At 40.7% G+C, this 25,602-nt stretch overlaps 1 protein-coding gene across 1 annotated transcript; it reads left to right on the forward strand.

Moving 5' to 3' along the window:
* Nucleotides 1–209: 209 nt before the first annotated feature.
* YWHAZ (tyrosine 3-monooxygenase/tryptophan 5-monooxygenase activation protein zeta) lies at nt 210–25,089 on the forward strand. The gene is made up of 6 exons (XM_021529435.2): nt 210–317; nt 2,466–2,769; nt 17,779–17,902; nt 21,189–21,352; nt 21,439–21,534; nt 24,968–25,089. Exons 2-6 carry the CDS (start codon nt 2,476–2,478, stop codon nt 25,025–25,027), a joined length of 738 nt encoding a protein of 245 aa, XP_021385110.1. The 5' UTR covers nt 210–317; nt 2,466–2,475; the 3' UTR covers nt 25,028–25,089.
* Nucleotides 25,090–25,602: the final 513 nt, after the last annotated feature.

Genomic DNA, 25,602 nt, shown 5'->3' on the forward strand with positions numbered 1-25,602 from the left:
GGCGGTGGGGCGGGGGTGCAGGCGCGCGCCCGCGGGCGGGGCCGCCGCCGGCTCTGGGCGTGACCGCGGGCGGGGGAGCGGGGGGGGGAAGGTTCGCGCGCGCCCTCGCGCTCCGTTGCCATGGCGCCGCTTGACGTCACGGGCGGCGCGCGGCCCGCGCGGAGCGGAGCGGTGATTGGCGGAGACGCCCCGTGCGCGGCGCCGGGAGAGGGAGGGAGGGAGCGAGGCTGCAGCGCCGCGAGCGCCAGAACCGCACAGTCCGCGCCGGCCGCCCGCCCGCACCGACGCACCCGCGCCCGCCCGCCCGCCGCGCACAGGTAACGGGGCCGCCGCCCGGCACCGGCTCCCCGGCACGCCGCAGGTCGGGAGCACTGAGCGGGGCGGCCGGGGGACAGCGCCCAGCCCGCCCCGCTCCCCCCACCCCCGGCGCGGCTCCACGGGGAGGGAGCGGGGCGCGGGGGCCGCTGCGCGGGGCGGCGGGGGCCCTTCTCCGCCGGGGAAAACGGGGAAAGCACCGGCGGAGGGGGCGGCAGGTGAGGGCGACCCCGCGCCCGCAGGGAGGGGAGCGCCGCCCCTGCCGGGCGGGGGCCGGGGCGCGGGCGGCGGCGCTGCCGGGTGTGGTCTCCCGCCGGGAGCCCTGCCCGGGCGCGGAAGAGTCGCCGCGGCCGCGCTCCCTTCCCTCCCTCCGCCCAGGCCCCCCCCTCGCCCATCCTCCCCGCCCCGGCCGAGGGGTCCGGGCGAGAGCGGCGGCTCCCCCGGGACTAGAGGGGGCTCCTCCTCCGCCGCTCCCCCTCCCCCGCGCCGAATCCCCCAGGGATGGACCCGCGGGCTTTCCCTATTCCGGGGCGGGGACGCAGCATCCTCCCCCGGGGGCGCTGGGCGGAGGGGAGCGGGATCGGGGCGGGCCGGGCTCCGGCGCCCACCCGCCGTGACAAAGGCGGCGGGCGCGGCGCTCGGTGTCCCCGCGGCGGGCGCGGCGAGGAGGGCGGGAGGGAGGGAGGGAGGGGCGGCCGCAGCGCCCCGGGGCCGCCCGCCCGCCCCGCCCTCCGCTCCGCCCGCCCCCGGGCCGCTCCATTTTCTGCTGTCACCGCGCTCCCCGTGCCGGAGCCGCGGCAGCGCCCAGCCCGCGGGGGCGGCGGCGGCCCGCCCGGGGATGCTGCCGCGGCAGCCTGCGGTGCCCCGGGGACCGGCGGCGGGGCCGGCGTTGTGACCGCGTTTGCCCCGGTCAAGCCGAGTGGTAGATAACCACCACCAAAAGCTCGCTTTAAAATGGCTCCTTAACCCCGCCGCGCGCGGTTGGGCAAGTTCTCCAACGGGCGTTTGCACACAAACGAGTTTGTGCCTCCCCGTTGGGGACAGGAGCCGTTAAAATTTGCAGTCACCTGGAATGTTAAAATGTGCTTAGTTTATTCCCAAAGATGGAACACAAGCCATGCCATTGTTTCTCCTAACGTCACATAAAATGGCAAAAGTCTTAGTGGTTAAAAATGAAAATGCTTGGTTGGGGTGTCTGGAACGTACAGAAATAGATAAAGCACTCATGACCAAAACTGGTTCATGCTTTAATAATCTTGTTAAACTTCGAAGGATAATGTATCCCCTAAGCACATTCCTCCAAATGATCAAGTTAGGGTACACAGAAAGATGGGGGGTGAGGCAGAAGTATTTTTGCTTCCTGTGCCAAAAGAAATTTCTCAATACCTCTGTGCTGATAAGACAGGTTCTGAAGTTTTTCTGCTAGGTTGTGCTGTCTGAAATACTGATGTTGAGGTCATATTTTTAAGTAGTAAAATTTTCTTTTGTCTGTGAAAGCACAGCCTCCCAGGCAGAGCAGCAATATCTGATACAGAACATCCCATAATGGGGATTCCCATTTTGGGAAAGGGAGTTAGCATTGTGGGAAGGTGTACAACTCACAATTTAGATATTTGTTGCACTATGACTTTTTAACATCCAGTGTGGGATTTGATTTGCAGGTGTTTATGTGAAGTACCTCTGCATGTAACTGATTCTGTTAAGGTTCAGAATGCTGCTTGATATTCTTTGTCCAGCCTTTATTTGGTTGTCTCCTGTGGAAAGCTTACTATTGGATATTTTCTTTGTCAGTTTTGCTACACTGATAATGTAGCCTTATGAAAAAGTGGTGGCAAAGAATTAGGATCGTTTTTGTGCATAAGATAGAAATTATTTGGTTTCAGTTCACCTTTGGATGCTTTTGTTTGTGTTTATTAAAATAACATACTTAAAAGTTTACAGTTTTCAGGAGGAAGCAGTGGTTTTAACTCTCTACTCCATGTGTCCATGTGTTTGAGCAGCCAGTGCTGCTAGTATGCCTTGTGTGCTGGATTTCAGTTGTGTCTCTTCCAGTTCCAAATTAGAGAATACACGGTGCTCTGCCTTTGAAGTTTAAACACCTTTGTCCTTGACCAATGTCTGAATAATGCCTCGCTATTTTTCCTCTTCAGAAATATCAACATGGATAAAAATGAGCTGGTGCAGAAGGCCAAACTGGCTGAGCAGGCTGAAAGATATGATGACATGGCAAGTTGCATGAAATCTGTGACTGAGCAAGGAGCTGAGTTGTCCAACGAAGAGAGGAATCTTCTCTCTGTTGCCTATAAAAATGTTGTAGGAGCCCGTAGGTCATCTTGGAGAGTCGTCTCAAGTATTGAACAAAAGACGGAAGGCGCTGAGAAAAAACAGCAGATGGCTCGCGAATACAGAGAGAAAATTGAGACTGAGCTAAGAGACATCTGCAATGATGTGCTGGTGAGAAATAATGAAACTGTTGATCCATTTTTACTTAGAGTTGCAAAGTAAATGGTGCTGGGCCCTCTGGGACTGTTTTTAGTCTGTCAGTAAACCTGTGGTCTCCTATGCTATTTCTGTTTAAAAAAATGTCTGAATTTTTCTTTCCCTCTAATATGCTGATTATTTATATACAAATTATAGTTATGAATGCTAATAAACTTGGAGGCATGTAGAAACATTGTACATAAAGTAGTAGTTAAGAAAGCTTAACGTGTTTCCCTGAGACTGAACTATATGCAGGTTTAGTTTGGGGGTTTCTCCTACCCCAGTGCCCCTTCTGCCTTAAAGCAGCATATGTATCCTAGATGTCTTTGGTTTCTGCAATTTTAATGTGCTGCTGTGGTTGTAAGAGGTAGTTCTTACTCTACGGAAATTGTGCCCCTCCCTGGGTAAGATGATGTAATGTTAGTTATGACTCAGCCGTGCAGAAAATTGCTTGCAGGAAGAGGCAGTAGAAATGGTGCGATACCCGCTTAAACTTAAAATTTTTTGTAGCAAACTCAAAGGGTGTTAAACTTAGGCATTTTCTGAGACTTGTAGTTATGTTAAAATGTGCATGTGTACAGCAAGCAATGTCGTATTTTCACTGGGAGGCTGGTTTATGAAATCCAACCCTCTTCCAAATGCTTATTCCAGATTGTCAGGTTTTTTCAACTGCACACGCCTGTGGTGCTTCAGTGAGCACACAAGGAGCAGCTGTTCAGTCCTACAACCACTTGTGAGGCAGAGGTTATGTCAGCAATAGAGTTGTCCACTGCACTGTGGACACTGCTGGCTGTCATCCCATATGTGACAAGGGATCACCTGTGGGTGACAGAATGACATGCAACATGAGGGAAGCATTAAATAGCTAAGTGCCTGAAGGTCTGATGCCAAATAAAAGTTAAGATCAATGAGTAGCATGAATTTTGCTTGATGAGTGAGATAACTAAATTCTATGGGTGGTGACAGCTTCTAGAAGACTGGTTCTCCAAGGGTTTGTAAGAGTCAGCGTGGATAACTGAGTCTTCCCATTCAGGCTGGCTGCTATGGTTACTGTAACACAATGCATAATACACATACACAGTTTTGTATGTTTTGTTTTCTTGTGTAAGGATAACTCTTTAACTTCTACTCTGAAAATGAAATGCACAACTTACTCATACGAAAGAACTGATTTACAAGTACTTGTGTTGTAAAGTGGTGGCTCATCTATTCAAGCCAAGGAAATGAGGATCCAAATCTGGCATTCTAATTGGTTGTTATTTCTTTCTTTAATTATTTTACTAATGGGAAAGTCGGGGTGGAGGTGTATGCTTTCAGTTCAGGGTGATCTGAAATTCTTTTGTAAGCTACGTTTTGGTTTAAGAAATTATTTTAATTAAATCTGGGCTTAGAAGCCTTAGAATAATTTTGTGTTTGCAATTAATTTTTTGTCTGATAATGGAAACCAGGTTAAGGTGAAACTAGCTTTTATTGTGCATGCTAAATACAAAAACTAAAACAAAACCTAGCTTTTGAGTTCGCTGCAGCAAGTAGAGTGCCTGGGAGGGGAGGAATATGTGTGGAGAGTCTTACGAAATCTTCTGAATCTCAAAATGGGCTTGAATTTCTCTTTGTGTTAATGAGACATATATAATTCAAAGAAGTTACTGTTCTTTGACATGTTACTATTTTTAAGAAGCTAATGACTGACTAATTTTTAACATCGTCAGTCAAATTTTTCTTAATACATTAAAGAAAAATTACTGTCCAGAAGAAACAATGCCTTAGGCAGTGATTAGCAGTAATAAAACTACTTTTTAGACTTGCATTTAAAAAGAAAAAAAATTATAACTTTTGTATTCAAAGGATAGGATTTAAAAATACTTTCAAATGACATGTACTACCTTTGATGTTGCCAGTTACATTGAAGATTTAGATTTATATTTAAAAACATACTCGTTTTCTTTCTTGAAATATCCTATGCATGTTCATTCTTACCTAGAAACGTGGCTGACTGTATTGTTTTAACAGAATAAAAAAGAGCTGTGGTAAGATTCAGTTGTTTAACATGAACACAGGAGTCTGTGCAATGCTACATACAAATGTAGGACTAGGGTTTGGTTTAGTATTTGGGTTTTTTTTCAGAAGGTCTCTAATTTTTATGCAGCATAATCTAATCTATAACTGTTTACAGAGGTGAAAAGTGAAGCTTACCCAGTCTCAATCAGTGTGAAGTATGCCCTTAATTAATGAGACCTGAAATGTTAAACTTTCAAAGCTTTTAATTATGAGCCTTATGAATTAGAGTACAAAAGCAGCTGTGCAACTTTTATATCTTTTATTGAGGCTGTGGCTCTGTTTGAGCTGCTGTTGTGTCTTCAGTTGTCTACTAGTGTCTTAAGTAACATTTAATGCTCAGAGGTGTTGCATCACAGCTGAGAATGACTGCTGTCCTAACTTCATTGTTGAAGGGAGGAAAGCAATTTAGAGAATGTGTTTGTGACTAGAAGAGTGTGGCCAAAGCTGGCTCCTCTGCAGCTTCCTGCTCTCTTACCTCATTTATTGAAATGAAATCTAGTGTACTGGCAGAAATAGCTCCTCTAATCCTGTAGATACCAAGTATACTAAACTATGCCTGGGCTTTTTTTCCATCTCCTCTACTAATTTACAGAGTGAATAGGAGCAGTTAATTATGAAATCTTTCCTGCTTCATCCGCATTAGGCCCAGTGATAAAAGTTTTAATAGTTATGTGGTCAAGTCTGAATGTTTATTTTTCTCCTTCACACTGACCTTGCAACAGGAAAAGACAGCATCTGCATCCTTGCCACTTCCTGAACCTTTTTTCTTCAGCCTGCCATGGAGTACCTCTACAACTCTACAAAAGAGTTGAACTCATCCTCTTGTTTCCTGCAGCCTCAGAGTGCTGCTGTGCAAAGAGACACCTAAAATATCTTGTTCCAGCACTAGTTCTATCAGATAGCATTTAAGTATATTAAAGTGTAATATAACCAACTCTAGTATGGAGTTGGTCTGGTAGTGCAGGTAAACACTAAATAATTGTGACACATTGAGTGTAGTTCAAGTTCCTTGCACTGTGGCAATGAAGACTATATTTTTAAATTCTTCAATAGTAATATACTGTGTGGGATGCTGTGTGTGCCATACTTGAGTGTCTGAAAAGTGCTTTGAATATTATAGAAAATTTCCAATTGATACAGGAAATTAGACTTTTAGTTAAATACTTTTCCTCATGTTAGCTAAGGGTGTGCTTCACATTCTGTTTCAGTTTTTCTAGTAAAAAGGAGGGTCTGTCTAAAGTACCAGTGTAATGACCTATAGTCATCTTTCATTTGTCATTTCCATATTAAAAATCATTATTAATATAAGAGGTGTGGATTTTCTTTAAACCACCATTAGCAGAGAAGTGACTTGTAACTGAAGTAATTCAAATTAAATCTGCTGTAAGCTGAATTTTTCATCTAATAAGGGTGCTGAAGTACAGAGAGGAATGGAGAGGTCTTTGAATAACTAACACCCTGCACTGCTTGTATGTTAGAAGTTCTCAGGAGCTCTGGTAGCTTTCAGGAAGTCTCTTACATGATCTAAATGTAAACAAATAATTGAAAACATGACTGGCTATCTTCACATTAGCATGGATATAATTCCAGACAGTTGCACTCTTCCCTAGGCTGGCACTTACTGTAGCAGTCCCTTCCTGTCCTCCAAGTGCACAGTATGTGACAGTTCCCATGTTCTTGCCCGATGCCCAGTCTTCTGGGTGATGTTGCTTCCCCCTCCAAGTTCCACTGCAGAATTGCCCTAAGTAAATCTTCTCTGGCAGTGCCCAAGCACCCTTTCACCATTTCTTTGCCCTTTTAGTTGTTAAGGTCTGGAGAACTTCTGCAAACCTTGGCTGCCCTTCAGCCTTCTGGAGTTATTGTTACACATACACTTTTCCTCCCCATGTCTTTCCTGCCAGAAAAGCAGCAGGTTAATGGTGTTGTTTAAGAACTTCCAGTAAGATGAAGTGTTTACTTTCTTCACTACATTATTTCTTCCAAATTTCACCCTCAGAAGTGTAAAAACATAAAGATACTCCTTGTATGCTCATACTAGAGGTTTCTTTGCACTTGTTATGGGTGCTTCATTTTTTTAGAAGTGGTAATTGTGAGCACAGAAGGTTCAGTTATATCTCAGATTAGTGACTTTAGGTTTACATTTCATTTTTATGTATATCATTTGAGATGGGGAGTAGAATGTTTAGTAACCTGTCATGGGGCTGCAGTTGACTGGGGGAAGGGAATGTAATTCCATTCCAAATGCATCTAAATGTCTTTTTAAAGAGCATGCCACAGAATTAATGCCTATTGCCATCATTCTCAAATTACTATTTGAGAATAGTGGAACTATTTTCTAGTAGCCTGCTAACATCTAATACTAAGTTCTATAAAATGTTTAATAGTTCTTAATTACAGGGTTAGGAAATTTGGTGTTCTCTCCTACAGGAAGCCATATGGTTTTTGACATGCACATATGTGACTTGTCTTTTTAAAACTCAGCCACTCTATGCTCAGTGTGTCCTCCTGATGGTTTAAGTACACAGCTAACCTGTAAACTGACGGTGCCATACAACCTTCTTGTTATGATATCTGATCTTAACAGAAAATTTGGTGTTCTCACTACCTTCAGTTCTGTGATTCCTTCAGGCTTGCTTAATTTTGTATTGCACTTCGTCTTTCGGGTCTGTGCCATTATTTTCAGAAAAAAAGGGGAGATATTTGTATATCCTTCCTTCACAAAATGTCAGTCGCAGAAGGGGGTGATCAATGTGTTGAAATCTAGGTGCCCAGAAGAATTGAGGTTAGAAGGGAGGTCATTGTGTTCAACTCTGCTCAGAACAGATCTAGTTCAATCACTTTGCTTAAGGCCTTGTCAGTCAGATTTTTATTATCTTCACGCATGGAGATTCCACAGCCTCTCTGGGCAGCCTGTCTTAATATTTGTTCACGTTGTTAAGGAAAGAATACTTGCGTGTAATCAGAGCTTCTCATGTTCCAACTTGTCTGCTGCCTCCTGTGATGTCACTGTAGACCTCAAGGAAGAGTCTGGTTTTCCATCTTCTCTAGGCAGCTGTACATACCAGTAAGATCTCCTGGTCTTCTCTGGGCTGAAGAAACCCATATCCCTCAGCCTTGCCTTGTACCTCATGTGCTCCAGCTCCATAGTATATCTCTTCAGTATATCTGTGTTTTTCTTGTGCTGTGGAGCTCAAACCTGGACATAGAACTCAAGATGTCATGTCAAGTTATTAAAATTTGCATTAAAATATGGTAATTGATAATATGTTAGTGTCATATGTGATTACTTTGGTTCACAAATGCTTCTGTGAATGAGCTTTTATGTATTGCAGTGCAAAATGTAGTCAGGATTTGCTAATTTACAAGAGTAGTTGTAATTTAGGCTTTTGATTAACTCTCCAAGTCTGGCTTTTCCAGTAAGGGTTTGGTGGGTATCCTTGCTTGTATGTATTGAAGGTAGGAAGCAGAGGTAATTTGTATCAACCTCATTATTCCACTCACTTCCCTGATTGTAGCTACACCCTTTCAGGTGTGGGGTTTTTCTTGGCCGTTGGTTTTTTATTTTGGTTTGGGTTGTTGGTTTGTTTTTTGTTGGTTTGGTTTTTTTGGTTTTGTGGGTTTTGTTTGTTTGTTTGTTTGTTTGCCTGCAGTGAAAGCAGTGCCTATGCTAGAGTAATTTCCTTTACTTTAGTAAGTGATTAGACTGTTGCAAAACTGTTGAATCTCTGATATTAAAACATCATTCATGGATCAGTTTATGGGATTACTTGTGTTGTTTTTAATTCTAATCTTAGCAAAAAGGGCATCCATAGTGTTGGCATGTATGTTTAATGCTCCCATTTATCATAAAATCAGCTGTGGTGCTCTGCATAAATGCAGCTGCTTCTTACATTAACTCTGCTTGCACATGTGTATGCACATATGTACGTGTATCTGCATCCTCTTGCATTTATTGCAAGTAGAAGAAGCCTTTATTATAACCACTAGCCCACTGTACTGATTTAATTTGGCATTAATGTTTAATAATTTGCTTTGATTTACAGTAAAAAGGTATAGAGTGCTTCTACTGTTCAAAAGCATTGTAGTACCAACTTGCTTTATTTGATAGCAGCCTTCATTGTTCAAGTACTTTATGTACCTACTGCTGATACTCAGTTCTAAACAGCAAAATAAAGTTGATAGTTCAGTCACCTGTGACAGGCAAAACGTCTTCTTTGTGCTGCTGAAGGAAGAACTTAATTGCTGTACTTGCAATTCTGTAAAGCTCCTAAGTGTATTTGTTTCACTGGTTGGGTACTTAGAAATCTAAGAAGCAGAAACACTACATTGCTAATGTATCAGCTTCTTGTGCCTGTGGAAGCTGTAAGTGCTAGAAACATAAAATTTAGAATATGAGCAGAGTTAGTGCATTATCTATGCACATCTGCAGGAACAAATACTGCACTATCTCTGGTTTTATCTGGAAACTTCTGTCTCGTTACCGTGCACATGACAGAACTGTGTTTCTGAAACAGGTTCCCAAACACTTCACTTGTACTTTGCTGTGGGCTGACATCAGGTCCTGCCTCTAAAGCTGGTTGTCCATTCAGGCAGTAGTTGATGGCCATTTTTAAATAGTTTGAGAAAGCTTGTGCTATTGAAGTTGATTGAAGAGAATTAAGATTGTGATTATTTTTTAAACTTGTTCTTTCTTTTACTGAATGTTAACTCTTGTGCAGTAGATTATTTTTCTTGAAATCTGACAGAAGATTGGCAATACCTCTTCAAAGAGAAGTAACAATAAGTCATGCTCTGTTGAGACCAACATTAAATTCCTAAATTTTTTTTTATAAGATATAATAGGTTGGAGTCAATGATCCCAGAGATCTTTTCCAACCTACTTTATTCTGTGATTCTATAAGGCAGCTCACATGAGGCTGAGAAAAGCTGTCCATTGGTTTTTGTTGGTGATGCGTTTTTTTCTGGATATTACCCTTTGTGATTATGTTACAAAAGATTCAACAAAGGCAATCTGATCTTTCAACTGGTTGTTTTCTCCTAGTGCAGATTAGGTTTATATTGTTAAAATGCCATTTTTCCTAATAAAATGGGTTTTTTAACACTGTGTGCCATAATGAACCCCTAGTCAATCCATATTCTGCTTCAGGAGGTTTGAAATCTACTCAGAGTGCAAGCTGCTAAAAGATAAATGGTTCCTGCTTCTATTTCTGAGCAAGGATTAAAAGTGTTGCATCATATTTATGGGGAGTTTTATTAGTATTTGTTTAGAGACCAAAACTGTAGACTCTTAAGACATGTTCTGGTTTGGAGTATAGCTGCAGTAGCTGTAGCTGAGACCTACATCCTGGGCAGAAATTCTCACCCAGCACAGTTGGTTTCAGTTTTTTATTATCTCAAGTTTTGCCAAGGATGTTATGAAAGAATAATGATTGATGCATCTGGTACCATTTTATTTTGATGCAAGACCCCAATATTCAAGAAGCAGTTTTATGAGGTGATGCTGAGAAAAAAAGGCCCAGGTAAAAATTACATATTGACTTTGACCCTCAGTGGAAACTGTTTGTTAGGATCTATAGCGATGCCTGAAAAATATTAAGACTTTAATCCTAATGTTTTTCTATTAAGTGTCTTTACAGCTGCTGCCTTTTGTATGAGTTTCCTTAGAGTGGGTTACTAAATCAGGGAGGAATTTTTGCCTGTGCTTCAGAATTTGGTTCCCTCACTATCATGTTTGTTATGCATGCTTTGGTAAAAAACATGATTGGCATGAAATGATCGGCATGAAACACCTGAGGAGTCTTTTGGATTATCTCAGGAGTGTACCCTGATAAGAGGCACACTTGCCTCCCTTGCCATAAACACTAATTGGAAACCAAAGCAGTGGAAGAAACTAGCTAGGAAAGGATATGGTGGTCTAATTTGGGGAAGGCAGATCTGCAAAGGGAGCTACACGTATGGCTGTAGAAGTGTGAACTGAGATGCTGCTCCTCATTGCCTCAAGTGCTGTCTCGTTTTGCTGACGAGTGGTGTGTCCATGCCAAGCACCCTGTATGCATTTTTGTGCCTACACCTACTTCTTACTGACTTGTACCTCTCCCCCACATACATCTCAGCATGAAGATGACTTTTCAGGGTGTTCTACTTCTTCCATGTTTCCTTTGCCTGCCCATAGTGATGCTGCTTTTGTTCTTTTTTTCTAGGGAGCACATTTAGACTGATTTAGTGGTAGTTTTATGTATAAACTAAGATTTCTTGCCATTGTTTGTGTCATATGGGATTTTCTTCTGTCCATTAGTCCTTTTAGATGTTTTTTTCAGTTACCATCTTATATTCAGACTTCATTTCCTATGCTCATTTCCTTTCTAGATCTTCACCAGATTGACTACAGCAAAACAGCTAGTCAAGTGTACCTTTCTCCTGCTCTTAGCAATTCCACATATTCCTGTGCACATCATGTCACATCTCCTGCTGTTGAATAAAAGCTGTAAATAACTCCACAGTCAAATTCTTCCCTCCCCTTTTAAGATACATTGTCCCACATTCTGAATTCCTCCCCTGCTGAGGGTCATGCTTCTCACTTCATTTCTTCTAGCCAGCCTTGTCACCTTCTCAAACTTCTGCTGCTTTTCCTGTGTGCAGCCAATTCGATGGGAAGAAAGAATAACTGGTTCTGAGAACAGGCAGCAGATGTTTCAGCAGAGATATCCAGTGTCTCAATAGCCACTAATACTGACAGCTTTTCTTGTATTCCTGTTCTAGTGAGCAAACCAGTAGAGAATTCTGTGGGTGACTTTAAACTGTAGGTTTTTTTGGTTTTTTTTTTTGGCTTGAGTAGGAGGCTGAGAACAGTCCTTTTGGTTTTCACAAGAGGGATGGAGGTCACCCATGAGGCAGCAGTTACAGAGCCCTTAATCCCAAACTCTGGGCAGAGCTGTAATCAGAAGCAGCATAGTAAAACAGGGTCAAAACAGGGTTTGGCAAGGGATTGTCTAAAAATATACCTCCTAAAAATGCAAATACCTGTCTCTTTCTCCACCAATTCAGATGGATGTGTGTAAATAAAATGACTGGCCACAAGTGGTTTCATTAAACCCTCTCTAGTGTGTGTGTGAATCTGTGCAGTGCAGCTAATTGAATGTGTTGTTTTATAGCTTGTAACTTTCTTAATCCTCATGTGGAAAACAGTCATGGAAAATCCCTTGCTAGCTTCTAATGGGAATTGATAGGTGTCTTTTTTTTTAATGAAACTGAGTATTTGAAGGACAAAAGTAACACTCATGTACAGGTATACAGGTATGTGCAGCTTCTTCTCTGGTGATTTGTGGGTATTAAGGTTGTTTCGATGTAATGGGAGTTTGGACAATGTGTGGAATGTGGACAAGAAGCCTTTTAAAGGTTATTGCCTCTAGAGAAACCACATCTGTCTCAGGAAATCCCTGGGCGTTGATGGAGGCCAAGAGAAGCATGAGGCTTTCTTGCTTTGTTCATGTGGTTTTTCTAGTGGCATTCTCTTTGGGCAGTGTTGCAGTGAGGTTAGCAGACAGAGGAATCCTGTCAGCTGGTATGATCCCTCTTGTGTTCTAAAAATGTTTTGGAGAAGCATAGTGGAATGCTGCTTGCATCATGAAAATATCAGGCTACTGTCATTAAATATTAAATTAGTGTCAGGCTGAGCTTAGAAAAATATGAGAGTTTCTTTCATGTCTTTCCTTAATTTAAAAAACAAGAGTTCTTCCATGTCATCTTCATCCCTATGTCATATACCATGGGTGGGCAACAAGTTGAAGTTCAGCTAGTACTCTTGCATAATTTATTCTCAAAATTAGAAAAAACATCATAACTATTGTTAGGTGTCTTTCAATACTGCATGAAAACAAAAAGGCTGTTTATTTATTAAACAAAAAGTCAGGTTATTTCAGAGAAGAACTGATGCTATTTAAAGTACCTAAAGTTTATCAATGCATTCTCTTTCAAGTTTTCCCATTCTGCACCTTGGTTCTTTTGTGCAAGAATAATATCTTTTTATTTTTCCTACAGTTCTAGTGTTTTTATTCAATTAGATATCTTAGTAATTAATCTCTCCATATTTAAAGATACGGCTTCCCATTCTCAGTACTTTAACTGTGTATTATCCACTATTTGCTACAGCATTTTTCTAGAATCTGATGACTGTTCTTATTTTTCCTGCTTGTCTGGAGGGAAATACATAAATAGAAAATAGAGTTGTTGCTGCAATCATCTCTAGTGCATTAATAATTATCTAAAGTTTCTAGGCAATAACATCTTCTGAGACCAAGCCTTTAATAAAGGGAACTAGGCAACTTTGAACTAGAAACAACAAGGCAAAACTGAGCATTAAAATAAAATTAATTTAATGCTCATATGGTGGATTTGGGAATAGATTTCTGGTGCACAGACATCATTTGCCAAAGATGCAAATGCTATTAAAACAAGAGTAGCTTTAGGCTTCAAGTGTCAGGAAAGGACTCTTCAAGTCTTTTTGTTGGCTTCTTGTCTTCAGCTGCAGGCCTCACCACAGTTTGACAACTGAAGCATGTCCACTTGCGGTAAGAAGCAGGCAGAATTTTAGGAGAGGGTTGGCTATTGGGGTTTATTGGTAACTACTTGTTAGGTTTCTTTCACATTCCTAAGTTGGATAACTCTTAACCTTTCAGACTTGATCTTGCAAAACCACAGGAGCCTTGATGAAAAGCCTTTCATCAAAGTGGCTCAAAATGTGATGTGCTTCATGTTGCCACCTATGGACTGTACCCTCTTCAGGCGGTAGAATATGTGTAAGAATGAAGGAAGTCAATCTCTTTCCAGTTTAGTGTTTAAAACAAGCCAGGATTGAAGTTCACCATTAGGATAATTCAAGTGTGCAGACAACTTTTGCTATGTCTTTGGAGACAAAGACTTTTCTCTATTATTTGCTGAGGGTGAGAGAATGTACCAAATTCTACCAATGGTATGTGTGAGCACAGCTGACATCTCCTGAGTTTGAACATGTTTATTGGCCAGTCCAGAGAGCCAGACAGCTGTTGGCTTAGTCATAACTAGAATTGCAGGTGTGAAGTGTTGAAGCCTGATCTTTAAACAGCCAGCATATTAGTAAGAGTTGATATTCAGATTTAGTACATCCTTTTTAAAAAAAAGTAATTCTCATAAAATCTTTCTGAAAAGACTGAGAAAAAGTGCTAGAAGCACTGGTACAAGGTGTTACAGGTTTGGGCTGAAAAGTGCTCTAAAATGCTGCTGCATCTGCCTAGTTGACTACAATGGTATGGTTTGTTTCACAGCACTTAGATTCTTGCTGTCAATTTAAAAGCTTTGACAATTATTGCTGTGTCCTTGGGGGGTTTCAAAGGCAGGGACTGGTTGTTTAGTTTTGTTCAGAAAACTTCTTACCAGATGCTGATGAAGATGCTGTAATTAGTTGCCCATGTATTAGTATGTATCCAGCCTGGATGGGAGTTTCACATGATAGCAGGAACATCCTGAGCAAGCATGAGGCCTTAACTACATATAATGTAATAATAAACATGTGCTGTACGGACTGCAGATGTCAGGGTGCTGTATGCATTGCACTGATGCAGATCACATCAGCTTAGTGAATACAGCTCCCCTAACTGATCCAGTCTTGGACTAGCTGCTCCCACTTCAGTGGCCTGTATGGTGATCAGCTCTATACTGATGAACGCTGCCCTATCAACTGGTAAAGGAGAGAGAAGGTGGGCATGTGTTGCTGGTACTGCTAAAGCTACATACAAACAACCTAGCAATACAACTTAAATACCTAGATATCCCTCCTTGTGGAAAAACATGTGTCCTCCAGAGATGTTTTGCAGTTAAAGCTATTAGAAAAATCCACAAAATAAACAGTATTCCCCATAAGCTGATGTGTTGGCAGATAACAAATTGTTAGATTAGTTGTGCTTTTGATTCTCCTCTCTTCTGTAACTGAACTTTAAAAGGTTAGTAGTTTAATTGATCTTACCTGTCTGGCTTTCTGTAGCCATACCATGTCCATGCAGGTTATGCTTTCAGAGCCACTCTCTAGGATAAATCTGTGTACCCTGAATCTTCAGGCTAACTTTAAAGGAGTGGTCTGTGTCTACTTTCGCCAGTTAAAGAAAATAGACCCTGAAATAAGTGGTCTAATACAAACAGAAGAAACTGAATTTATAAGATGAAGTAAATAATAGGGTAGAGATCTCCTTTGAATCATTTCACATGCTAGCTTTTAAATATTCATCTGCTTGCAGGTTTTATTGTTGCTGTTTATGAAGTATTTGGCATAAATAAAATTCTTCCAAAGATACGTGGCACACCAGTCCTACGTGTTTGTATAGAATAGACTCTTTCATCCAAATATGAGTAAGCTCCCAGTGCAGTTTGGGTTGGAGTCTGCATTGGCTATATTCTGTGAATAGCTGCTCAAAGGGATTTTCTCACTTCATCGGTCTTTGAAATACAACATGGCTTTAGAACTTCTTGCAGTACAAGATTTAGTGGTCAAATTCCTTTTGTCCTGCTAGTGTTGGTCTGTTTAAGAAGACAATTAGTAGTCGTTCCTCCTATCTGTCTAATAGTTCAATTCGCCCATTCAGTTTGCAAGCAACTTCACTTCATTTGTGATCTAAGTGAAGTTCAGATCTTGGAGCTTGGTTGCTGCTGTGTGAATGGGCAGAATTGTACATTTTAATCAAATGACCTTCTGTGTGGATGAGGAGTAATTTCTGTGTCTGGAATCACTAAAAATATTTTGGTCTGGCCAATTAATGGGGGATGCAGAAGAAGGGCAATTCCCCACGGTGCAAACTGACACACCTGGCTTAACTAAAGTCTCACAGATAAAAGCTGATAAGAAGCCTTGTTCTCACTAACTGGCAGCCTTCAGTTGTCACTGGAGGTCCTTGGCACTCACGAAAATGTTGTAGCTGTGAACCTTGAAGCTCTCTAGTGGTGAGGACAGTGTGCAAGGAGTTACAGCAAGCTGAGGTTTATACCTGCTGGCTTCCTGCTACATCCCAGCCTCACTGGGACAGAGCTGGCTCTGAACCCTTCTGGTGCGGTGAGGTGCCCTCAGAAGGGTGCCTTTGACATGAAGGGTTCAGCAGTCCTTTTGACTGTCCCCAGAAAAATACTTCTGCTGCTTGACTGACTTGTGTTGAGTTCCATCTGTGCCAGAGAATTGTCTCTGCTGTCATTTGGATTGGAAGTGAGGACATGCAGTATTTTTCAGTGTCTCCCTGTGTGGTTATAAAATGAAGTTGCATACCAAGCCCCACAGTACTGGAAACGCCTAATATTGAAGATGAATGAATAAATGCACTATGTTTAAGCCACTAAAGAAAGTCCACTTGCAGGTTTTTATCTCATTGTAGCATAGGCATGGCTGAACCTTGTCTGACTTTCATGTCTGTCAGCCTGATGTCTTTATTATCTGTCTGCAGGAATAGAAATGAGAGACATGCTAGGATGGGTCACTTCATTTTGAGGAGTTTCACGCATGTTTGAGTTTACCAATGAATATTCATTATTCATAAGAATGAATTAGCAGTACTTCAGCTGAAGAAAAAAGCAACCAAAACAAAAACCAAGACCAGACTTGCTCTTCTTGCTCTTTCTGTGAGTGACAGTTTTCTGTAGGTTAATAGTTGGCCTGTTAAGCAGAGCAGGTACCAGAGATGCCTGTGTCACAGTGCAGTAGTTGCTGCCTGTCCCAGGATATGTTGTGTAAGACATTGATTTAACCTGCTGGATGGCCTTGAGAGGAAAGTGCTGTAGAACAGCAATAATTTCTGCAAGTTGGAATTAGTTTGTCTGTTTCTGTGATGTCCTTGGAAGTAAAAGCAATAAGTGAAGCAAAGCTGCAATATCAGTCATCTAATTTAGAGAGGGGAAAAATGGCCAAAGTCTGTACTAAAATCTCTTTTAAAAGTTATTTTCTGCATAGCCTTCACCAAGTATATGTAACAGCTTCTGATTGAATTCTGACTATTCAGGCATGCTCTACCTTTTTTGACTTTTAAATAACTGGCTTTTCTTTTAGAGTCTGACTTCAAGCACTCCATATCACAAAGTTTGACAAGCTTGTACCTTAATTTGACTGAATGTGTTGGAGCTAGTGATTTTTTCTTTTTTTTTTTTTTTTTTTTTTTTTTTTCTTTTCTTTTCATCATAAGAGAATTCTTGCTAAATTACATGACTGCCTCAGCTATGTTAACTTGCTATGTTAACAAGCAGTTAGAATAATCTAGAAAAACCTGGTCTTAAATGTCGGCCCATGGGGGGATTTGGTGGAGTGACTCTAGAGAGCTACCTTTGCTTTGGAAGATAAAGGAAATACCTGTTAGGGCAGCACATAAAGTCAGGGGTGCTACAGAGCTGAATGTCAGATTGTTAGCTGTCTGGAAATGCAAGAATACAGGTTCACCTTGTGGTTTCTTGCTGGGAATGCCAATAGAGCGTTTAAGTTAATAGGACCTGGGCTAAGGAATCTTATTTATTGCCTATGTATGTAAAATAATTAGGTCTCTGATTTGGCAACTGATGATATCAAATCCTTTTATTGTGTTTTGTGGGTGCAAGTTTTCTTTCATGGTATACCCTCTGCCCAGAGTCTCTGGACTGCCTTATTTCTGCTAGGGTTCTGTATAGTGGCTTATAGAAAGCCATCCTTTGGTCATATAAAACTCATCTAAATTGACACAGCCTCCTTCTTCCCATCAAGGCACACGATGCAGCATTCTTTTTATATCTAGAATTGGAATCCAGAACACATTCTCTAGCTGACAATGTTATGTAGGATGTGAAGAAAATAAGAAGTGAAGCTGTCTTGACTTTGAAATAAATTGAAATATAATTGAATTGTTGGTTCAGCATATGTTCAAAACACTGTGTTCTTTGTTTCCCTTTTAGTCTCTGTTGGAAAAGTTCTTGATCCCTAATGCTTCGCAAGCAGAAAGCAAAGTTTTCTATTTGAAAATGAAAGGAGACTACTACCGTTACTTGGCTGAGGTTGCTGCTGGAGATGACAAGAAAGGTATTGTATGTCAGCTTGTGGATAAACATTGTCCAGTTAGATTGCTTTTGGTGGGGTGGTGACACAACCCTAATTTTAAGGTAATTCTGATTTGCATGTAAATTTCTAGTAATAGGCTTCCTGTTTTCTGAAGGAAAATCATAGATTGTTGGCTTTCCAGTGAGTTACAGAAATGTTCATGTACATGCCAGTGGAAGCGTGATACAGACACGGAGTCACAAAATTATGAAATTGTCTCCAACTTCCACATGCATGTATCTGTTTTATCACTGAAGTGCCAGTTTATGCATTTCTGCCTGGCTGAATCTTAGGGGTTTTCCCTCTTAGACTTATTCCTGCTATTCCTCCTGCATTTCTACAGATTATAAGAGGCCTGCATAGGTTCAGTGAGCAAAGAGATTAGAAACAACCTGGAGGAGAAAAGGTTTAATAAAATTAATCCTACTGTTACGAAATATTTTTCTTTTAACCATAGTAGTTTAATGTCCAGATGTCTTTTATTTCCTCAAATTTCTTATATTTTCATGTAAGCAGCTTGTCACAATTGCCGGTAAGTTGCCTTCACCTAATTTTAGTTTGCAAAGTTAGTGTTAGGTACTCAGCATTTTGAGTTCCTTACCTGCGGTGGTGGGAGACACCCTAACGGCATTGCTGCCTCCGTGCAGAGTCCCCTTCAGTTCGGAGCAGCGCATTAGTTGCGATCCAGCTGGCTGCAGACAATGCCAGGCTGTTTCCTGGAGCCAGTGTGCCCTGGGGAGCAGCACAGCAGCACAGAGCCAGCCGGGTGTGTCGGGGTGCCTGGAGCCCTCGGGCGCCGAGCTGTGCGCCCCGCTCTGCCCTCGGCACACCTGCGGCACACGGTGACGGCTCTGGGACTGCAGAGACTAGACTGGGCTTGGCAAGGGGAGATGGAGGTGTCTGCTTTACTGGCATGTGTTATATCCACATTACACAGTGAAGCCCAGTTTTCCCAGCATGCTGGATAATAGAGAGTTACAGAAAGATCCTAAGGCTAAGTATATAAGGGATTTGATTTCTGATGTTTACTGCATGCAAACTGAGCCAGTCTTGGTGGCTGCAGAATTGTATGTGTTACCAGTACTTTAGATCTGTTATAGAGAGTTACCGTGTTTTCCTTTGGTAATTTTAGTGATCTCTTTCACATGCACAGGAGGTACAATATTTTGAGTACTAAAGTTTCTTTTTCTGTTGAGGATTAAATTACATGCTTGAAACTTAGACTGTGAAAATCTTTGTTTAAAGTGCTTTTAAAGTTTATTTTTATTTAACCCAGTCTCCTGGCTGAGCAGTTTTTGGTGAGTTACCATTTTTTCAATTCATTCCCCTCCTCCAGTGTTTCATGTCACATGTTTTTCCTGTATATTGTCTGTGACCTTGAAGAAGAGCAGTTGATAATTATTGTGTAGGAAAGAATGGGTGTTGAGCTGGACACTATTCTTCCAGCCGTTTAAAGTAAATCAGCAACAATGTAAAGCTCCCAATACTAGGAATTGGATTTTTATCGTCATAAACATTGTTTATTTTATCATATGGAGCTTCCTTATGGCAATCTAGCAGACAGGAATGTCAAGCAGGTACCTCACTCTTTCATCCTTTAACTTTGGAGCTACACTTCCTAATGAATTCAAGGTTTAAAACATTTTTATACTGTGTGACTGATTTAAAAATTAACAGAATACATCAAATTATGCACTAAGTGCTCTGAATTGTTACTCAAAAGGTAACTGTTTTCTCAAATAAGGAGAAAAAATACACTTTTTGCTTTGAAATTATGTTAAAAAATACTAGAAAATAAAACTCACAGCTTCATTCCCTGAAGTTACTTGTTTTTCATTCTGCTTGTTTTGCCTTTCATAACCAGCACCATTTTCTAAGGCTTTTCTATTATGAGAGGAGTTAAACATTTCTCACAATTTCTAAATTTAACTTGCAGTAAACCTAGTTCTTCTCAACTGTAATGTACTAACTTCTGGTCATTTTCAAGACATTAGGGCAGCTGTCTGATCTGAAGCATTCCATTATTAGTGATGAGTGCAGTGTTGAAGAACTGTGCAGTGCACTCTTCCATGTGGAAGAGAAGAATATGGTGCTTTAATTTTTGTGACTATCTAAAGGTGAACAAATAGTGATTGCATAGGCATCCTGAGTATTGGTATTTAGTTGTTTTCAGACTTGGAGTCTAAAAACTTCTTACTTAAATCCTGCTGTATTTTTGAGTCTTTACCTTAAAATTCCTTTATTTGTTTTGAATACGTGTGACTGCACTCTTGCAGACATCATGCTGGATACATTTCTGGTTTGATCCAGAAATGTTAGGTTTGGAGTCCTGTTTTGCATCTGAATTGGATTACTTTCTGCCCACCTTTTTCTCAGATGCTGGTGGAGAGTTGAGGAACAAGTGCCCCTTTGTGCTCAACATGCAGCACCTCCCTGGGCCCTGCAGCTTGTGGGCTGTGTTGGGCTGTGATCTCTGACTTGAGCAGGCAGAACCTGCTCTAAGTTCAGGTGCCTTCTGTGAGAAAGCAGCCTGTTGAGCTCTTCAATCTTCATATACATATTTCAGTTGCTGGTTTCTGCCAAATGTTAATAACTTGTACAACTGAACCAGTTAAGACTGATGAGAGATTAAAATAAAGCAGCCAAATAACTAATTTTTCTCCCTTCAAAGTTTATAGGTACTAGAACTTCTAAATTAGGTAAAAATGTTTTCTGTATCAGCACTGGAAATAGAACTGTGTTGAAAGCTTTTAAAAATATATATTTAATTTGATTTGAGATACGCCACACTATCTTTGCTGAGCAGTTTGAATGGAGACTCATAGATGACTGTTAGTGAAAGGGTTCAGCATGATAAGAAAAGGTCATCAATGTTTCCTGTGACTAAAATGTGGCTCTCTAATGCACTGCAGTGTTTAAAGACATGAAATTGTGGTACTGTATCAAGTAGATGGTGGGTTTTATCTTCAGTGCTATAAAACTGCTGCAAACATTTGTAAATACGAGTAGTCACAGGGTGTTGGGAAGAGACTCAAACCTGTGATTTGGTCAGTAAAAATTTGCCTCCTTTTTAATAATTTGAAAATGCAATTTAATAAAATCTTCACTAAATATCAACTTGTTAGGTAAAGTGCTCATTCACAGGCATTCACTCTTGACATGGTTTCTTCATGCAAGTGTGAGCACAGTCCTGATTGTATGTCTGGATGCAGTATGTGAATTACTTACTTGTTGTGGGTTTTGTTTGTGTTTGTTTTTTCCCCCAAAGGGATAGTGGAGCAATCACAACAGGCATATCAAGAAGCTTTTGAAATCAGTAAAAAGGAGATGCAACCAACACATCCCATCAGATTAGGTCTGGCTCTGAACTTCTCCGTGTTCTATTATGAGATTCTCAATTCCCCGGAGAAAGCCTGTTCCCTTGCAAAAACGGTAAGTCAAAGAGAGGGAAATTCCATTTAAATTATTTGCATAACCTTTTGTCACATGGCTAATGGAGTTTGTTTTTATAACACTAGGCTTTTGATGAAGCAATTGCTGAACTTGATACATTAAGTGAAGAGTCATACAAAGACAGCACGCTAATAATGCAGTTACTGAGAGACAACTTGACAGTGAGTATCATCAAAGTTTGCATATAGATTATAGGATTGGTCTTCTGGCACTTGAAGGTGTTTTGTTTTTTGTTTCTGGCCATGGAACTGTGTCTGTCACTCAGAAACAAGTCTATAGTACATCATCCTTCTGAGCTAGATACTTTTCCCACCTAGTTTTTTGTTTGTCTGCTTGCCTGCTTCCATCCTAATTGACATGATTTTCTGACAAATGATGAATTAACCACATTTTTCAGGTTATTTTATTCATGGAATCTAGCATGTTTAAATGATGAGTCTGGATTGTGACTAGCAAACCTACTACCCAATGTTAAGCAGCATTTGAGAATACAGTTGGATTTGCCTCTTTAAAGCTTATGTCAAATTTTATATAGCTTATTCTGCATTAATGTATCTGCAAGGAAGAGATTCTTCATGAAAATTGGAGATAAAGCTAGCAGCTAGCAAGTCCATTTAAGGACTTGTGGTTTAGAGGTTTTTTGTTTGGCTTTCATTTTGGCAAAGCTGAAATGGAAATTGATGCTAGCCAGGCTATTTCCACAGCAGTTGTAACATAACTGTCTTAATTACTCCTTTTTTTTTCATCCTTGGACTCACAGCTGTGGTGTAAGTTGTCAGAATAATGAAAATCTTCATCTTGTGTGTGGGATTTTTTTATCATACTTTGAACTTTAGAACTGACAAAGATAAACATCTAAAGCAAATGAAACTTAAATGTGAGCAAACATGCAACAGTGTAATTAAATTACTTAGTTCGATCCTTGGTCTGTGGGGAGGAGAGCTGCAAGCAAGAAATGAAAAAATAAGACACACTTCTTGTTGCCACATGTAGCCCCTTGTTAACACTTTGTGCTTCTGATATCAGAGGCCTTTGCAAAATAGCTGCACTGTTTTAAAAATAACTACAAGTAAAATTGTGCAGTTTTAAAAAATTGGAGTTGCCATACTTTGTGCTTTTGCGTCTAACATTTAATTTCTCTTGTCTTTTTGGAGCCTTTTCCATGGGAATGGTAACTTAATACTGCTGCAAAAACTAGTTGTTATTATTCCAGTTGTTGCTTACAAAACAAATGGAAGTGATTTCTCAACCTCTGTATTGGGGACAGATATACAGGTTTGGCATTGCTCTCTGTGTCTGTGTACTGTCCCCTTTAGTGGGATTGCTCAAGAGCTGCCCTCTGAATGAGTGGTTTTGAAACAGAGGATAGAAGCTGGTTTTAATTGCTAACTTCCCAGTAAAAATAATGTAAAGCTTGTCATAGCAGTTGGAAAGCAAATTGTTTCTCACAAGAACAAAAGTCAGACTGAGCTACTACAATGTGTGAATTAGGGTAGTAGGCCTGATAATTGACGTGAGCTTTCCATTACAAAGGAGAAAGCTGTAAACAGATGCAAGATTCCATATTCTTGAATGAATGATGTGTCTTGCCTTAAATGCTTAGTGTGATCTGTACGAGTGCATTGATTCCATGTTTATCAACAACTTCTTGACATAGAAAATAACTTCTGATATGTGTGTGACTGACAAAGACTACAGTGAACTTCATAAATGCAAAAATTGTCTGTTTTGCTAGTTTTGCAAGTGGTGAAGTCTGAGGTAGGTGGGCTTCAGACTGATTTAGCATGTTGATCAGTTCTGTGCAGTAGCACTTACCTCAGTTGTTGGTTTTGTTTGACCTCGAGTCTTGTATGGCTGAAGAAGTCTGTGTTCATTCTCTGTGAGGACTGAAGGCAGAGAAGTGTTCAGAGGACTGTTTAGCATATTATCAAAATCTGTTTTACTGGAATTGTTAGATAATTTCTTTGCTCTGTTATGACATTTTGTTTTCTTTTGTTAAATAAGAGACAGCCCTTCTTCCTAAGCATTTCATTCCCACCCCCAGCAGATTTGTTAAACTGATCTCAATGTCTCAATTGGTAAAATTGGTAATGCCCCTTCCATAACACTCAGGGCCTTTTGTGTTAATGAATGTGCATTTTAGATTGGATATGAGAAAAATTTTCATCACTAAAAGGGTTGTCAAGCAAGGTGGCCCAGGGAAGTGGTTGAGTCACCATTCCTGAAAGTATTAATTTGTGTAGATGTGGTATCTGGGGACATGGTGGACTTGGCAGTATTAATGGTTGGACTGTATGATCCTGAAGGTCTTTTCCATCCTACAGTCCTGTTGTCACTGTATTCTAGGGGTGTTGATTTAGGATAGAAACCTCTGATTTCTGAATTCTGATAAAATACGATAGAACTGTTCTTACTAACTCTTCTTACAAGAACAGCACTGAAATTGAGATTAATGTAGTAATATAATAATATACTAAAGATTTCAGAGTAGATCTAGAAACAGACTACTGGTGTGCTGTTATCTTCAGTAAAATAACTTGTTCCTTAATGCCTTCAGCAAGGAAGATTAAGTGCAGATACCATACATTATGTTCAGAGCAAGGACAAGGTTACTGGTCTTGTACTGGTCTTCGTTTCACTGTTGCCTTCTGCTCCTGAAAGCATTAAATGTTTCTGATGGATTTTAAAAATAAAGACATTCTGTGTTATAGCACTGTCAGTGGAGAGAATTAGTTGGTTTTATGTTTTACCACCTTATCCTATGGAGCATGAATGATTTGGTTAATGATTCTCTAACTCCATAAAGTGAGAGATGACAAATTATATTGGGCTAGGAATAGTTTGGAAGCAGTCAGCATGGAGATAATCGGTTCACGAAATAATTTGTTGGCCCTGTCTCTTGCTCTGGAACTGATGCTCAGTTTCCTTAGCTGGTACTTAATCTTGATATATGGTTCCTTTGTATGATTTTATGGAGCTGAAAATAACATTTTGTGCATAGTGCATGCTTAGCCTGATTTTCTTCCATCCTTGCCCTGCCCACCAAGTTGGCAGCTCAGTGTTCTGAAAGTTGCTGAAGGAGAGCACAACTACCTGAACAGAGCCAAGGGATAGAGATTTTGATGAAAAATTTTGGGGTTTAAAAAACAGAGAAAACCTTGTAACATTTGCTGTAGCATTGGATGTGGAGTGATACTTTTACTGAAGCTTTTCCTTGAGAAAGGCATGTAAAACTTGGTTGAGGAGAAAGAAATTGCCGTTAGTTCCTGATTCTCACTTACCTGCTCAGTAGATCTTGCCTGCTTGTTAGTTGTATTTTAGTGAACCCTGTGAGTAAGATACTTGGGTTCTGACTGTTCATAAACTTCATTAAATGCAGTGTAGGGTTGGGTCACCTAGAACTGAATTTCCATCTTGTAATAGCCAGGAAATAGATTCATGTTACTGTGTGCTTTTTCTTTCTCCACAGTGCTTACTAGGACCTCTTAGAAGTTGTTCTGATTAAGATATAGACCTTCTTTCTAAAAATTACTTAATAATTATTAGTAATAAATGTATAATAATGTATCTGTTACTCTTTTCTTTCCTAAACAGTTGTGGACATCGGATACCCAGGGAGATGAAGCCGAAGCAGGAGAAGGAGGGGAGAATTAACCAGCCTTCCAACTTCCATCTGCCTCATTCTGAAATTTAAACAGTAGACCATTTGTCATCCATGCTGTCCCACAAATAGTTTTTGTTTACGATTTGACAGGTTTATGTTACTTCTATTTGGATTTCTATATTTCCCATGTGGTTTTGTTTAATATTAGGGGAATAGAGCCAGTTAACATTTGGGGAATTTATCTGTTTTCATCTGAGGTGGCCAATATAGGGTTGTGAAATTTTTATACAAGTTTTACATGTTTGGCATAGTACTTTTGGTACATTGTGGCTTCCCACAAGGCCAGTGTTAAAACAGCTTTCTATGTCAGGCAAAGATGACTGCTTGCATATTGGTCTGTCACGATGGAAAAAAAGGGATAATCAATGTTGCAGCCACAGGTGTAGTTAGTCTGAATATCCAAGCTGGAGCACACATGGCTGCGAATAAACTGATGTCCCATAGATATTGCATGTCAGGGGAACATGTGACATCTGTGGAATATTTCAATCAAGTGTACATCTTTGATTGCAGTTGAAGTGTTCCTTAAGACAGTTTGATAACCCAGTCAGCTTTCTCTAGAGAA

Source organism: Lonchura striata, chromosome 1 (genome assembly GCF_046129695.1).
Source record: "Lonchura striata isolate bLonStr1 chromosome 1, bLonStr1.mat, whole genome shotgun sequence".
NCBI classification, from domain to species: Eukaryota; Metazoa; Chordata; class Aves; order Passeriformes; family Estrildidae; genus Lonchura; species Lonchura striata.

Coding starts and splice junctions, on each gene's coding strand:
- YWHAZ (XM_021529435.2), top strand. CDS start 2,476: ATGGATAAAAATGAGCTGGTGCAGAAGGCCAAACTGGCTGAGCAGGCT. Junction 2,770..17,778: donor ACATCTGCAATGATGTGCTG/GTGAGAAATAAT, acceptor TTTCCCTTTTAG/TCTCTGTTGGAAAAGTTCTT. Junction 21,353..21,438: donor CCTGTTCCCTTGCAAAAACG/GTAAGTCAAAGA, acceptor TTATAACACTAG/GCTTTTGATGAAGCAATTGC.